Below are 15,894 nucleotides of genomic sequence, written 5' to 3' on the forward strand. Positions count from 1 at the left end.
AAAAAAAATCATCAAAGGTTCAGTGATTTCTGCAGTTTTTCCATCTTGAGAGGTGTTCTCAGGTCATACTGATCAGGATACAAAAGAGTAGAACCTGTTACATAATGCTTCATGACTTCTGCCATTCATTCAGATAACAAAGGCAGACTCTCTAACATCAGAGGGGTTTAGACAGGGCTGCTGGCTTTGACAGTTCACTCAAACAATTGATATGTTGGCAAATATACAGTTTGACCGCAGTGTCACACTTTTAGCAAAAATCCGTTTTGCAATAGAGGTACTTCCTCAACATCACATGTGATTCAGATTTGTTTCTGGGGATGTTTCTTTCGTTTTAGCAACCAGATATTGTCTGTGCCACAGCCCTGATGTGACACACTGCAAATATAGCATCAAAGTTCAACGTAAATTCAAGCTAAACATCCTCTAATAGGTTTGGGATGTCTTTGTCTTATTGTGCTTTCTGGCATGAGGTGTAGTGTGTATGCTACTGCCCCCTTGTGGTCACCTGAAGACCTCACTGTTTCAACCGACTGTGGATCAATATTTTGCATTCAAATAATAAATCAAGGATAAGATTTTTATTTTTTATTTATGTATTTATTTTATTCAGTTCAACTGTGGTGCTCATGTTCTTCTTCAAACTGTCTGGATGTCTCTGAGTCCGTCACTCAGCACTAATCAGCCAGGTCTTTCTCAGCCATTAAAAGCGCAACCTGCAATGCTTATACCCAACCTAATCCCTTTTGCCTCCTCTTCCTCCTCCTCCTCCTCCTCCTCCTCCCATTTCATCACAGCCCTGCATCCTGCCCTGATTGGCTTGAGGTGTAAAAACTGACTCCCCTTCACTCCCTGTCTCCCACTCCCTGTGCTACTGGTTGATTTCCACACCCACAATATTTTCATTATCCTTTACCTTTACTAGAATGGTAACTTGACAACTATGGCATTTATTATGGCAAAACTAACACAACACTGAGTCTTATTTTTTTCGGGTTTTATTTTGAAACAACTGGAAGAAGTATTTAAATCATTTACTTAAAAGGAGAAGTAGCAAAATCTTAATTTATAATCAGCAAAAGTCCTGCATTCATAATTGTAGCTCAAATTATTATCAGTAAAATTTAAATAAAATAGCAAAAGTTAAATTCTTCATTATGCAGAATATTCCCTTTTAGAGAGTTAGATTTATTTAGAATATTCTATTCCATTTACATCATTGCTTGTGTCTTAACTGCATTGTAATACAGCATATTTTATGGTAGCTGAGCTAATCCTAACAACTGATTGCATACTGTTTTCAGTTTAACGTCATATTTTGTAAGCACATTATATGTTTTGTATGTCAAATCTACATTTGCAAAGAATTCCTCTTTGGAATAGATGAATGAAGAAGCATAAAATTTAAATACTATAGAAAACAACCTCAAAGTAGTACTTTCAATGAGTAAACCTAGTTAGTATACTTTCAACGCTGTCTAGCACCAATAAGAGTAAATGTGGTTGTTACATACACTGTAGACTGGGCAGTACTGATAAAGATGCACACCTGCCCTCCAGTGGTGGAAGGAGTCACACACAAGCTCTCTGTAAGCTATGACGTAACGCTGAGGAGAAAACCAGAGGATTGCTCAGATGGTTTATTGCACTGCATGTATCTCCCCAACTCTCAGAATCCTAAATCTTCATCTCCATCTGTTTCTTCATCAGCTTGACTTGCTTGCTCTAGTGCTGATGACCAAAACAGAGCCCTGCAACAGCCAAAGAAAAAGTGGAAGATTTGATATCAACTAAAATGCCCGGGCTATGGGCATTTTGAATTCACTGGAAATTAATTAGTGCATCTTTAAGTTTTTTTTTTTGTTTTTTTTTTGCTGTTTACATGTCATATTGTGTAAATAATAGCTTAGTTTTACCCCAGGGAGAGGAATAGAAGCAGAAGCAAAGCAGTTAAACAGGCGGTGAGAAGCAGTGGTGAGGGGTGGAGGAGGAGGAGGAGGGAGTGGGGAGGACCACCAGGCGCTGGGAGTAACTGCCCTCCTGGGAGCAGAGACAGGTCGAATATCTCCTGCAGCTCCGTGTGGCCCGCCACAACCTGGGGGGTTACTTAGAGAGAGAGACGGACAGAAAGCTCACATTAAGGACATAAAGTAAAACATGATGATGAAGGAATGGGGACAGCGCAAACATAAAAACACTGTTTATTGAGGAAGAAATCTAATTTGTGAGTTCTTTCGTGTGATATTTTCTGTCTTTCTTTCTCAGCTTTTTACATTTTTTTTTTTGAAAAATATGAACATGCACATACATACAGACTAAATGACAATGCATATAACATGTCTGTGCAATTTATTGATAACCTCCATGATTTAAATATATGTAGCACTGCCATTTAGCCCATTTTATTTCCAAAACTAATATTTCCTCAGCTTTTAAAAGTGATTTTTATTCTCTGCTTTTCATTTGCTCTTTATTTAGGTTCCCCCCCTCCAATTTCTTGAAATTTCTTTTAAAGAAGTTATATAAATTAAATCTATACCCATAGAAAACACATTGTATTTTACCAAGCCAATATGCTTTTAACGTTTTACATGATGGAAATATATGGATTCTTTCTCCTGTCTTGTTACCTGTGAGATAGTAGTATAGTCTGACAATAGAGCGCTGGCCTGAGTAGATCTCACACTGGTAGGTGCCCTGATGCTGCAAGCTAGTTGAAGGGATTGAATAGAGCCTGTCCACTCCCGCCGTCACTTCTTTAAACTGATCCACCTGCTGGGTTTTCACCTGTCCAATAACAACAAACTATTTGACATACTGTAGGTAGGAATCATTAATGATATTCTGCATGGAGCAAAGGCAGATTTACTTTGACGATAAAAGGCAGTGTTAAAGGGACAGCTTACTTATTGAATTTCTTGCTGAAAGTCTCAAATCTGTGTGTTAAATATGAAGCTACAGCTAGCAGCCAGTTTGCTTATATTAGCATAGCATAAAGACTTAAAATATAGGGAAACAGCTAGCCCTGCTTTGTCCAAAGGTAACGAAATGCACCAGCACCTCTAAAGATCACTAGTTAACATGCTGTATCTTGTCTGTTTAAATGGCACAAAAACCCAAACGCAAATTTAATAGTTTTACACAGAGTTTTACACAGAGTCACGATGTGTTGGTGAATTTGTTTGCAGTGAGTTCCTGGAGTCTTTGCTTGTTACCTGGCAACTTCATGATGAAGACTGCAGGAAGTCACTGCACCCGGCAAAAAAATAGTTCCTCACATCAACTTCACATAAAACAACTTGACATTTTCAGACTTCAGCTTTTGTACAAATTAAACAAATGAGACCCTGTGTTGTGTTGTGTTGTGTTGTGTTGTGTTGTGTTGTGTTGGAATGACGGATGGGAGGCCTGCCCTGACTCCATTTCTGTGTTTCTGTGCTACAATTTATTATCCATGTAGAAAGAGAATTTACAATGTAGGATACTAGCCGCTCATGCAGCTGGCTCGCTACAATTAGTTCGGACACAGCAGTCACACAGAAGAGCAACAAGTTGTTTTAGTCCAACGGCTAATTACTTTGTTCACCGAGTGCACTCTGTTATGATATGTGACCATCTGTAAAATGCTTTACATCCATTCATCATGCTTTGTTGTTGCAATCAATAAGTCACACACACACACACCAGCATTTTCATACTGAGAGCATTTTGATATAATTCAAATCAATAAATTTTCAACATTTGTGCAGAGCGCTGAACTCAGTAATCTGTACATGTAATGGCATTTACCTACTGAGAGAGGGCGCCTGTGAGCCAGTAACCCTAAATTAATGAATATATGGCAGGTAGAATCACAAACTATCCCTACCCTGTCACGGGTAGGCAGATTTAGGACACAGCCAGGCTATGTGCTTCCTTCTGCTCCCAGCCGGTATGCTAAGCTAAGCTAAGCTAACTGTCGCCTGGCTCCAGCTTCATGAGAGTGGTATCAATCTTCTCATCTAATTCTAGGCAAGAAAGTCAATGTGTGCGGTTCCCAAAATGTTGAACTATCCCTTTAAAGGTACTGCAGTGACCCTCAATGGTTCACCAAACGTACCTCTTCTGCAAACCTCCAGATCACCTCGATGTCGCTTGGTAAGCGAAATGGCACGTCACACCACACTCGGCTCCTGCTGTTCTCTGTTGTTTTAATTTCTTTAACTGAAATAAACATATATAACCACCCACATGCACACACACACACACACACACACACACACACAGATAACATTCACAGGGGGCTGCTCTTGCAGTCTGAGCCCTCCTTAATGATAATACTTAAGCCCAGTCTCTGAGGAGTGGAGTAAAAGTGATGATATGCTAAACAGTGGCTGTGCTGTACAGGGTTGATACGAATACCATCGTGTGTGGGAGTCAACTGTCACCTTGCATAAAGAAGCCAAGGACTTAAAGAGTACCTTGGGGGCTCTGTGCAAAAGATATAATGTGTGGAAATAAAACCTTGCCTCAGTCTCTTTTTCAAATCCAGACTTTCTGCTAAGAGCATTTCAAGGATCAAAAGCGGAGCATTTCAAGGATCAAGAGTGGATGCTTATTAAGGTGAAAATATAGTTATGTAAGGATGTGTCAAGTCTGGATTAGTAAACCTTTTTTTCCTATTTGAAAATTGTGATGTAACTCTATCAGTAATCCAATATGTTGGACAGATTATTAATACTTACCTGGACAGTCGAGGGGGAATTCACAGGCGTCGTACTGACAGGTAATACAGTTGTATACTGCACCTGCACTCTGGAAACCTGATGGATGCACGAAACTAATGCTGATACACTGATTACATTGTATACCTCTAAAGATTATGGTATTGAAGAGACAAAAAATGAAAGATACTAACCACATGGAGGGAAACATCCAGAGACTGTGAAAACAAAGAAAGTTAACTCAAATTATCTCTCTCTCTTTTTTTTTTAATCTCAGTAAGATAACTTGATTTACTGCCAACAAGTATTAGTCAGTTCAACCTGACTGCTTCTTTTATTTTCCCCAATATTTGAAAGGCTGTAATAACGTAACTAGCTTATTACAGAGAGAGTAGAGAGATCAGAGAGAGCTGTAATGACCTAATGTGGGCCTCACTATAGATGAAAAGATGAAGGAAAAGGGGAAGAGACCATGTCTCACCTCTAGGCAGTTTGGAGGCAGCTGCGATGAAATTGTCTGCTGCTGTCTGCAACCTTTCCTCATACACTGTGTCTGATGGATGGAAAGGAGGAGGAGGAGGAGGAGGAGGAGGAAAAGGAAGACAGAAATATTTGGCTCAACACATCCTGGTGAATTGTGTGCTTTAGGGCATCATTTTGAAATTTCTCATTTCTAACTCTCCGTTTCTGACCTTGTACTTAAAAAGTCTGATGCGCTAAAGACTCATTTACTTGTTCAGTTATGTGTCTATCAGAGCAGGTATTTAGCTACCATTATTCAGCTTTTTGTCGAACTCTTCTGTCATGGGAAGAATCTCTGCATTCAGAATTTCTTTCAGCTGTTTCTCATAGCCTTCACCTTGAAAAAGGACACAAATCACACAAGTGTAAACCAACTTCCTCACTATATACGCCTACACAGGCTATCACTAATTGTTGCTTAGAGCTGATTTACTGTTTGAATACATCTTGTTGCACTTGTCTTGAAGCAAAAATGATGAAACATTATTGAAAAAATAGTAAAAAAGATAATTTTGCTGCACCTACTCTGCCAGCCTCAATGACTTCCTCATGGTTGTTGAATATGCGGTCCAGCTTCCTGAAGCAGGCGTCAACATTTCTAATGTTGTGTTCAGTCAAAATATGACCCCAACACAGGCGAAGACTGTCTTGCACGTCAACAAAGCACTGAAAGCAGCTTAGAGAGGTGCCGAACAGCACGCTAACACACATAAGCCACAAAGCAGACGTGCACATTTTTCAGCATCAAACTCAAACAAAGGCTTGTGTATATGAACTGTTTTTATTCAAATCCTGGTCCCATAGTGACTACAGATTCTAAGGTTTCATATTGCAGGAGAAGCTTGAATATGGATTTGATGTGCATGTGCCACATGAAAATAAAGTACGATTTTGAAAGCATGCTGCTTATGTTTCCTCAACATGCTTGGGTTTGAGAGGCGAGCATCACAGACTCCCCTCTACACTTCCCTCCGTTCTATTGTCTCTAGTCCCCATTTCCTGCTGCCTCAATGCACCAGTTTTACTGCAGAGCACAGAGATGGAGCGAGCCAAGGAGGGAGGTGGCAGCGGTAGGGGGAGAGGGGCAGATGAAGAGGGAGTTAAATGCTTATGTATGTAGAGGGATGAAGTAGAAAGCATGTCGGCAAGAAAACCCAACGGAAACATAGAGAGAATAAAAGTCTAGAGATGGACAGATGGAGAATGACAGGCCCAGGAAAGGAACAAAAGGGTCAACGAAATCAACAGAATAGTGAGCGACGAGAAAGAGTTTTGAAAATTCAAAAAGCAGCGGTGAAAGATTGCTAGAGAAAGAAGAAAATGAAGTGAGGAGAAACGAAGAGACGAGAAAAGGCGAAGGGAAATTTAGGCGCAGGAGGTAAGAGAGGACACAAGTGACAGAGAGAGGCAGAGGAGGAGGAAAAGGGAGCGGGACTACAAATCAAGTCGACCGCCTCATCACATCCTGTATCCCCCACTTGTCTCCCATCCTCCTCATCCCCCCACCCCCTCTCCTCCCTGGTCCCTCACTCCTGGTGCATCTCCATGGCAACCAGACAGGGTGCCTAATACATGAACTTAATATATTTTCAGTGGCAGGGTGAGCTGGATACTAATGCATTCATCTGTCTCCACACAGACAAGCCAATCAATATTAGGCAAGAGTCTGCTCCAGGACTGCCAAAGTCAGATAGCTAGTCAGGCGGTCGGACATGGAAAATCCCAAATATGTATGCGTTTGTGTGTGTGTGCGTGTGTGTGTGTGTCTCAGTGCATTTAATTGTGTCTGTTTGTTTAGAGCATGTGTTGCAACAAGGCACTTTGATAAAATCCTCTCATGCACGTCCAGAGCATTTATAAGAAGATAAAATCTGCTCATTCACAGCTTTGTAAAAGTTCTAGTCATAAAAAAGACTAATTATATATATATGGATGATGCCACAGTCTTTTTCACTTGAGAGTGATAAAAGAAGAATATTCACAATATGTTGTCACTTTATATTCAAGACCTGGTGCTTCATATAAAAATCAATCCATTTGGCTCTGTCTAGGGGAGTCAGAGTGTGTGAAGTGACAAAATTAAAGCTAAACTGTGAGACTGTTTTTTGGGGGATCCAACACAAAGATACTTTTTCATAAATTCACACATTACAACAACTTTTTTTTTTTCGCCTTATTTTATTAACACACAGAGGTAGAAACACAACAAGTTTTCCAGTACAAAGTGCACAAATGTGCACATGATGTATCAATAACTCCACTGATTTATGGATTTATGGTGAGAGAAATGACGGGGTCACAACCCTCGGCTGTCTTCCTACTGGCCCCCACTGAGGGCTAAAACACGAAGCCAGCCAATAGGGTTGGCCCCCTGAGAGTGTCTGTGCTGCAGGACGACGTCTTCTTCTTCTTGTCCAACCTGACAAGTCTTGATCATGACATGACAGGTAAACATAGACTGAACATACTGAAACAGGCAGCTGGAGACTCATTCGAGCCAGGAGAAAACGTGACATTTTATCATCTCAGTGTTTAAAGCTGTTTGAAATGAAAGGTGCGAACACCAAAGGAAACACATTAAAACATGACTTCTGGGGAATGAAACGTTCATCGTGTAATCATTTTTAATACAAAATGCTCCTTTTATTTAGGACGTTGAAACTGAATGCAGCCCTGTTCCCGAGGACCTCACCTGTGACCTGTTTTGACCTCACAGGTTAAGGGTCTCAGGGACAGAGGGGCATACTGTGAAATTAAAAATACACAGGGAGAGTTTGAATTCGATTTAGTCGAAATAAAATCTTAAAAAAAAAAGTAATTTAAAGTACAGGAAAAGAAAGAAGAAAGAAAGAACCGCAGAGTCGCTGCATGGAAACAAAGACATGACCTCATCTGACATTTGGATTCTGCGGCACCGACCGGTCTCCTGGTTTGCTGCAGAACAGAAGCGAAACTGATCAGTTCAATTAAAACATAATCATCACATATCTACCTACACTTCGATCGATCCACACTAATCTTTTACCTCACAGTGCAGCAATGAGAAGCAGACTAACATTTAAGGCTCAGATTATCTCAGCAATGCAGCAGCTGAGCACATTGTGGAGGAGACAGAATTAATTTAGAAGAAACAATTAATTCAAAACTGTTGTTCGGTGTCACAGGCATTTTGAACAAGAATTTTTGAGCCAGCACCGATAAATTACAGTGTCTAATAGCTGTTCGGAGCTCAGTGAGTTGAAGCGGCTTTAAAAATCAGCTTATGTACGAAACCTTAGCGGCAGAATTATAGTCTAGGACATAACATACGTGTCAAAGAAAAGGACATTCATATTACGTTCTTAATAACTGCCCTAACCTCAAGCCCTTACTCTATGGATGACACATAAATAGCAGAATGCTTGCATATGTCGTAACCTGTGTCATAGAAAGGGACGTTTATCTTTACCTCTTGGTAATTGCTGAGGCATGAAGTCACAGTCTACATGAATTTAAAGGGATACGCAGTTGAAATGTTTATTATTACCACGTCATACTAGGTTTCATCAGTCCAGTATTAAGAACAAAGCAGCATCTGTATTCCAACTTACCAGTTAAGATGAAACTAGTTCTCAGTGATTATGAAGACAGGACAAAAAGGGCAAGACATGAATCCACCTGCAAAGAAGTCAAATACGGTCAAACTGTAACAATATCAAACTGTATTTTTTAAATAAATCCAAAGACAAATGTTCTGCATATTTTGGTGATGACAGAAATATTATTCATTGCATAGAAATGCCACCCACTGGCAGACAGACAGAATGACACATGCTGGCTGGGGGAGACTTCTATGTTCATACATTGTGGAAATTTGCACATTTCATGCCAGTGCAGCATGTTTTCATCACGTTAAACACCTCGGCTTCAGTGTGAAAAAAGGTGCAATGTGGCTGCGTCACGACCTGCATCAAACTGAACTGCATTAATGCACGTTATGTTTTACCTACAGGTTGACTTCATGAGCTACAGGCCTCAAGATTTTGGAACACAGAGGTGTGAGTTTGAGATTGTTTCAGTTAACGTTGCATGTGTCAGACATGGTAACTGGATCAGACCAGAGGGAATAGCAGACGTTTGTCATAACTTCACCTAGAGATGAATTATGGATTTGTCTGCAGCAGAGGTTGCTTTTTAATTTTGTTTAAAAAGCTGTCATTCATGTTGGTATCAACAAAACTGTGAATTAATCATGCCAAATCATGTAGCACAGGAAATATTGAAATTTCTGTGTTGAACACATTGATGATAATTGCAGCAGGTGTAAATGCATAGTGTGCAACACTGCCAGTCACAACGTTTAAATTCCTTGACAGCAGTTAATTTTAGTAATTTACGCGCTTGATGAAAAAAAAAAGGACGATAATGAGGTAAATTTCAGATGTACTGTTTGTCATCTGCGTTTTACAAATGAGGTATTAAAGGAATGTGAGTATTACAACAAGGCACAAATCAAACATGAAACGTAGTCATGACCTGTCGACAACATCCATTCTACACATTAACTGAAAGGCTTTCCAGCATGTACAAACCTAGACAGAATGTCATATTTATACTACAAATACATACAGCTAGAAGACTGCACTCATGCATGCACATACAGTAAAACATGACTGTCTTAATACTGTCAGAGGAAAGGACAGGAAGAACGAGTGATGGAAAAGTTTCAGATCAAAATGCATGCCAGCTCTGCATAAAAACTAAACACATTCCTCAATCTACATTCACCTTTGTGAGTGAAAATGCACTAAATAAATAAAATAAAAAGGCAATCACCTTACAGCCAGCCTCTTTTCTTCTCTTTCCCAGTCAGAGTGAGTCTGTGTTTCCTTTCAGCTCTCTCTCTGATGGTCTGTGCCGGGGCCAGACAGAGAGCCCAGCGGCAGGTAGGTTACAGACAATAGTATTGATTCCATTATTCTGCTCTCTACCTACCTACCTACCTGACTAACATCCATACAGCTCCTCACCTTTTGTCTCTGCAGGGCTGCCGTCGCACACGCACAGAGCTACAAACAAGAGAAAAATACAGAAGAGAGAAAAAGCTTGCTTACTTGTGCGTTCACATGCCAAACCAAACCTCCCGGTGCACATGCTATCCAACACTTACAGACGATACACACACATACGCACGCACGCACGCACGCACGCACGCACACACACACACACACACACACACACACACTCATTTACCCTCTGTGCTGCATTCATGGTCTGTAGTCGTCTCTCTTTGCTTTCATTGTGCCTCAAAGTCTCTTCTCTTCCTTTCTCTCTCCCTCTTTTACACTCTCTAGTCGTCATCCTTCCATCTCCCTCTTTTTGCTCTCACGTTTTTCGAGCCTCACGTCTCTACTAGCTCAGTAACCCCCCCTACACACACACACACACACACAAACACACACACACACACACACACACACACACACACACACACTCTCCAGTCTGTGAGCTATGTGTGTGAACGTGTGAGAGATGGAAAGAGAGAGTGAATAAGAGTGCAGGGAGTGCATGCATGTGTGTGTTTGTATGTGTGTGTGAATGAGAGGAAGTGTGTGTGTGTGTGTGTGTGTGTGTGTGTGTGTGAGAGAGAGAGAGAGAGAGAGAGAGAGGGAGACGGTGGGGGAGGGAGGTAGGGTGGCAGAGAGGCTAGCAGAAAGTGGGGATGGAGGGGGAGGGTCAGAATCTCTAATAGGATGAGAATAGAGAGAAAATATGAAGCCCAGGAGTCTCATGAACCTGAGAGCCTGACATTACTGCCTGCTCCTATGTGTACAGCAATCATGCCATCATCAAATTGATTACAGGATTTATGGTGTTGCTCCAACACAACTGTGAATTGCAGCTGGAGTGACATCAAACACACGAAATAAACCCATCATGGAAAGCTTCGCTAATTACAAGAATGTGTCTTGATTAACATCAGAGGTGGACGACATGCAGTCTGCCAGTCGGTACAACCAAACAAATCCAGACGGCGCTGAATTGGAGGCTGTTTAAACACAATGCAACGCTGAGGAAAAATGATAAAAAACTGCATGCACACCCACGCTTTGTGTTGCATGCATAAACAAAGAAATTGCAACAGTTTTGCATATTTAATGTTGTGCGATATTCTTCAATTCTCTGATACTTTTCTATATTTAATATGTTTTCTGGGTTGCTCAATTAGTCGACGTGTCTAAAGGCAGTTTGACTCTAATGTTTGTGCTACTCTCCGAGAGGACAGAGAGTTGCAGTTGTGTTTGTTGGGTAACAGAATCATATGGCCCTGAGGGAAATTCAGAAATGAAAGTAAATCTAATTTAGACCCACTGATTGGCTGTCTGTTCAGCGAGACGGAGCATAAACACTACACTTGATGTGCAAGCATCATTAATGGCCCTAAAGTGTTCTGACCATGTTGTACAACAGAGAATATCACCAATGTGTCACACATTAGAGCAAATGAGGGTAAACTGACAAAGAAAATACTTTAGTTTTGGCCTAAAGGGGCGAGCAGTCTGACTGAGGCCTGTGATAACGCTTTTCTGATGGAAAGCTACTTAACTTAGCCTGGCTAACAAAAATGAAAGTTATGAAAGAGAGAAAGATACAAGTGCAGCTAAGCATATTGATGTCTGCATTTTGTAACATTTTTAAAGTCCTCTGCCTGAAAAGCAAGAACTGACAAATCACATATGATGGGAATCAACTGGGACAAACTCATCTTCACCTTCCTCCAAAAGGCGTTCAGATAAGGCTTGTGTTTCATAAATATGCAAGACAAGCATCCAACCTTTCAGAAATGTAGGTTAGAATAAAAACACTACACTATACATTTATAATACCTCATGAATATTCAGTATGTACCCACACTGCCTATAGACGAGTCTGTGTCACTTTAGCAGCAGGTATTCTAGACACATACTCTGCACAGCTGAATTTATTTCCTGCTTTGATCCTATTCTGTATAACTGTCTTATTCACAGCTCCGATGCACTACAGGCTCTTCACATCCTCCTCCATATCCGCAATCATACTGTAATGCCATGCCACCTAAATTTGCATAGAAACAACATGCTGAACGTGTTTACACTATCTTTTATATGATATGTGCGTGTTCTGCACCGTCCCTTTGCACTGAATGTGAGGTCCTGTGCAAGATGTGCTTGCGCAGCACATAAAATCCTATCTGATCCCACATTAATGTCACCAAGACAAATTCCTGTACATTTACTACACATAGATTCTGATTGTGAACAGATTATAGAGAGCAGGAGATTCTGCCTGCTCTCTGTCCTCTTACCAGAAGAGGAGCATTAGAGCAGGACAGTGGCTGTCTGGAGACTTAAAAACCAAGAAAAAGCCGCTGTCTCTGGCATGAGCAGTGTCAGAACCTGAGCAACAAATGCAGAATGTCACAGACAGGTGTGTGCGTGTGTGTCTGGGTGTGTGTGTGTGCCTGCGGCTGCACTCTGCAGTGCCACTGAGAGACAAAGCACTGGGAGTGCTTCGCAGGGATGACATCATCAGTCTGGGATGGTGTCTGCCTTGTCTGTCTCAGGATCGGGATGCTCTAGTTCTCCGTTATATCCCGAGAGATCGGAGACAGCATCGTTTTTGGCAACACCCTCCTCCTCATCACACCTGTTTTTATAAAGTGGTGTATGTGCGGAAAAGGGTAAACCATGCTTTACGGCGAGTGATGGGAGAATTTTTAGGGTGCTTCAAGGAACCCACAACGCTTTATGTTGGGAGAGGTTGTGCGGTTTTACTCATGGCTCCAGCCTTTGAAGACATTTTTTTAGACAAGCATATGTGTGTGTGTTTGTGTGTGTGTATGTATGAGAATATGTTCGTATAACAAATCTGCTCACACATATGCATAGCGTGCAGCACCTGCTGCCACGCTGGAAATTGAGCCAAGTATAGCCGGTCACTGGTATAAACAATCTTTACTATATTGGTGTGTGATAGAGAGAGAGAGAGGGAGAATGAGGCAGGGCAGATAACTCACTGTACATTTTCCTTGCCCCACACACCTTGCAACTGTCAGACGTTCAGCTGTCTCTTCTGGCAGGAGAGCAGCAGCGTGTGGTGGATGATAAAGAACGCTGCGACTGACAGTGCCGAATCAGCACAATTCTGATGTATGCCCCCTTTTTCTCCCCACTTCCAGGAGGGGAGGAGAGCCGGCTATAACGCACTGCAGATGGCTGCTGTCTCAACCACCAGTCTGACATGCCGAGGAGAAGAGAGGTGGGGGAGGAGGTTGTGGGGTAATGAAACTGGAAAAATGATTGTGATAACGCGCGTTGGTGTGGATGCAGAGGACCGGACAAAGCGGCAACATGGAAGTCTTAAAAGCATGTGTGTGAAAAGTATACTGCCAGGCCAATGGGGCTCCTCTACCTGTTGTAATATATAGAGATCTCATGAATTACTGCCAAGCACTGGCAGGGAGTCCATGATTTGCCGAGCATGGCTGTGTACAATGTAAGTGACTCGTGTAATTGCATATATGATATGTTGCATGTTGTGTTTCATTAGGGGCTGAATGGAAATTAGGTGGTGGTGGAGTCGGGGTTAGAAAAGGGTTAGAGACAGAGAGTTTATTTTTCTTCCCATTGAAGGGTTGGCAGCCTCAAAATTTTATGTGTGTACAGGAGGACCTTCCAACTTTTTCTCATCCAAATTAATCTATTATTTCATTTTTCCCTTGTGAGATTTATTGTAAAAACGAGTCATATAGTTGTCTCTTTAAACATACTGTCTCAGTATCAGGGCTTTATTTTCAGTAATCACAGCCCAGAGGAATTATTAATAAAATAGGAATACAGCTAAATAATAAATTCAGCCTCCCTTCCAACACTTGTCCGTTGTCTGAGTAGGATCTTGGTTGAAAACAGAGGTTCAGCGTCCTCTCCTAAAGGTGTTTCTGTTGCAGTATAAACTACTGATTGCCAGTGTACAACCAACAACCTGTCAAGCAGCAGGTGGCCCTCCTGTCAAACATGTCCAGGTGCGACAAATATTGCACAGAAAATGACACACAAGCTCATGCAGGGGAAGTTACGACTTTGCCCAAAGGGCAGACCATCTAAAAGGCGTCGCAGCTGAAAGGGACGAGTCATGTCATTAACCACTAGGAGATCCTTTGGCGAAGTAACAACATACTTACCTCGCTGCTGGGGGTACATTAGACGTGGCAAGAAGTGACTCCGCAGGGAAAGCTAGAAGGTTGTACAGTTATCTCCGTGCTGTTTATTATGCGAAACCATACAACCAACTACCTCACACTGCAGAGCACAGACTGTAGAGCTTCTCTCCAGACAAGATCTTCACCAGCAGGACGACGGCGTCTGTGTACATACTCAACGTATGCACCTGCCCAGCTCCTGTCTACCAGTCAGCCAATTACCTCCTGCCTCACTTTCTGTGTGAGCAATATACTCAAATGTCAGCCTCACTAAATCATTTAGCGAGTTTTGAGACTGAGACATACAGACTTACTTTTGTGCATGTTTTGTTATTGCTAAACAATGATTTCATGCTGTTATTTTGCTCTGGTTGGATCTGATTCTCTGACATAACAAAATATCACTTTTTTCCACTGAATTCAGCTGGTGGTGAGTGTTGATTTGTACATGTGGTTATGGCAGGCTTTTTTGATCAAATTGGAGAGGGGGTTGAATGATGTGGTTTTGCCTGATGAGATGCAAGGTAGCAAATTTGCACTGATGACTGTGCTGGGGTCCCTGAGACGCACCTACACTCAGTGCTGCAGTGGCCATGTTAGCACAGGAATGGCTGCAGTGGAGGAGCTCAGGTTTAAGGCTGCACACAAAGGCCTGCAGGTAAATTATGTAGAACAGGTAAATGCACAACACCATGACTCTCAATGATGCAGAGAGATGGCAAAGATGAGGAAGGTGATAGAATTACATGAACTGTAGGAAGGTGTGAGACAAATATGAGACAAAAGTTGTGTCTTTGGCAAAACTGTTGGTCTAAAATTTGACAACATCGGAACAGAGTGATGAAAATCCCTTTCCATATATCTAAGCCTCTCATGCAGGTGTGAGTACTACAAAGGCTTCATTTCTTATGTTCATTCATGGTATTTCCATCCATTTCTTAGGAGTTGTTGCCCTCTACTGGTGACAGTGCAAACTCCGTCTCACTTCTTGTACCTCTGATCTGTGCCCTTCTCTCTCAACGCCACAAGACTGAAGACTTCAAAATGCTTTCCACGGACAGTCAGGGTTTGGCTTTTCTCGCATTGTTATACACAGGATGCTGCAAGTACACAGATTCTTATCCCGTCATGTCCTGGAAAATGACCAAAATTAATTTCTTTCCCTTTCATAAACATTTAAAAATCACAAGCTGTTATTGTGCCCAACTCATTATTAAACCCTATTGTTTGGCTTTGCACTTTCGTACGTTCACACACTGCAGCATTTCATCCAAATCAGCTGTCTGATTCAACTTAATAGCTGACAGGTTTTCATGGAAGCTTAATGCCATCTGCCATAACACTGTCATCACCATTATGTCTGCTGTCAGCTGTGATATCTAAATCTGGGTGACTTCTGCTCCACAGTCAAAATGGAATTTCCTTCATGTCACACCACGTGAAGAAAAAGGC

The 15,894-nt window shown here is 41.6% G+C and overlaps 1 protein-coding gene and 1 long non-coding RNA gene across 2 annotated transcripts; both read right to left on the reverse strand.

Moving 5' to 3' along the window:
- Positions 1–1,669: 1,669 nt before the first annotated feature.
- On the reverse strand, positions 1,670–5,960 carry spaca6 (sperm acrosome associated 6). The gene is made up of 9 exons (XM_076736352.1): positions 5,747–5,960; positions 5,476–5,562; positions 5,175–5,256; positions 4,898–4,921; positions 4,725–4,825; positions 4,100–4,203; positions 2,631–2,787; positions 1,917–2,106; positions 1,670–1,751 (listed from the first exon to the last, which is right to left on the reverse strand). The coding sequence occupies exons 1-9, from the start codon at positions 5,958–5,960 to the stop codon at positions 1,670–1,672; spliced, it is 1,041 nt and encodes a 346-aa protein (XP_076592467.1).
- Positions 5,961–8,065: 2,105 nt separating this feature from the next.
- Positions 8,066–10,251, reverse strand: LOC143324272 (uncharacterized). The gene is made up of 3 exons (XR_013077451.1): positions 10,041–10,251; positions 8,816–8,882; positions 8,066–8,159 (listed from the first exon to the last, which is right to left on the reverse strand). It is a non-coding gene; the product is annotated as an uncharacterized LOC143324272 (long non-coding RNA).
- Between the last annotated feature and the right edge of the window lie 5,643 nt (positions 10,252–15,894).

This window comes from Chaetodon auriga, chromosome 8, assembly GCF_051107435.1.
Source record: "Chaetodon auriga isolate fChaAug3 chromosome 8, fChaAug3.hap1, whole genome shotgun sequence".
Classification (NCBI taxonomy): domain Eukaryota; kingdom Metazoa; phylum Chordata; class Actinopteri; order Chaetodontiformes; family Chaetodontidae; genus Chaetodon; species Chaetodon auriga.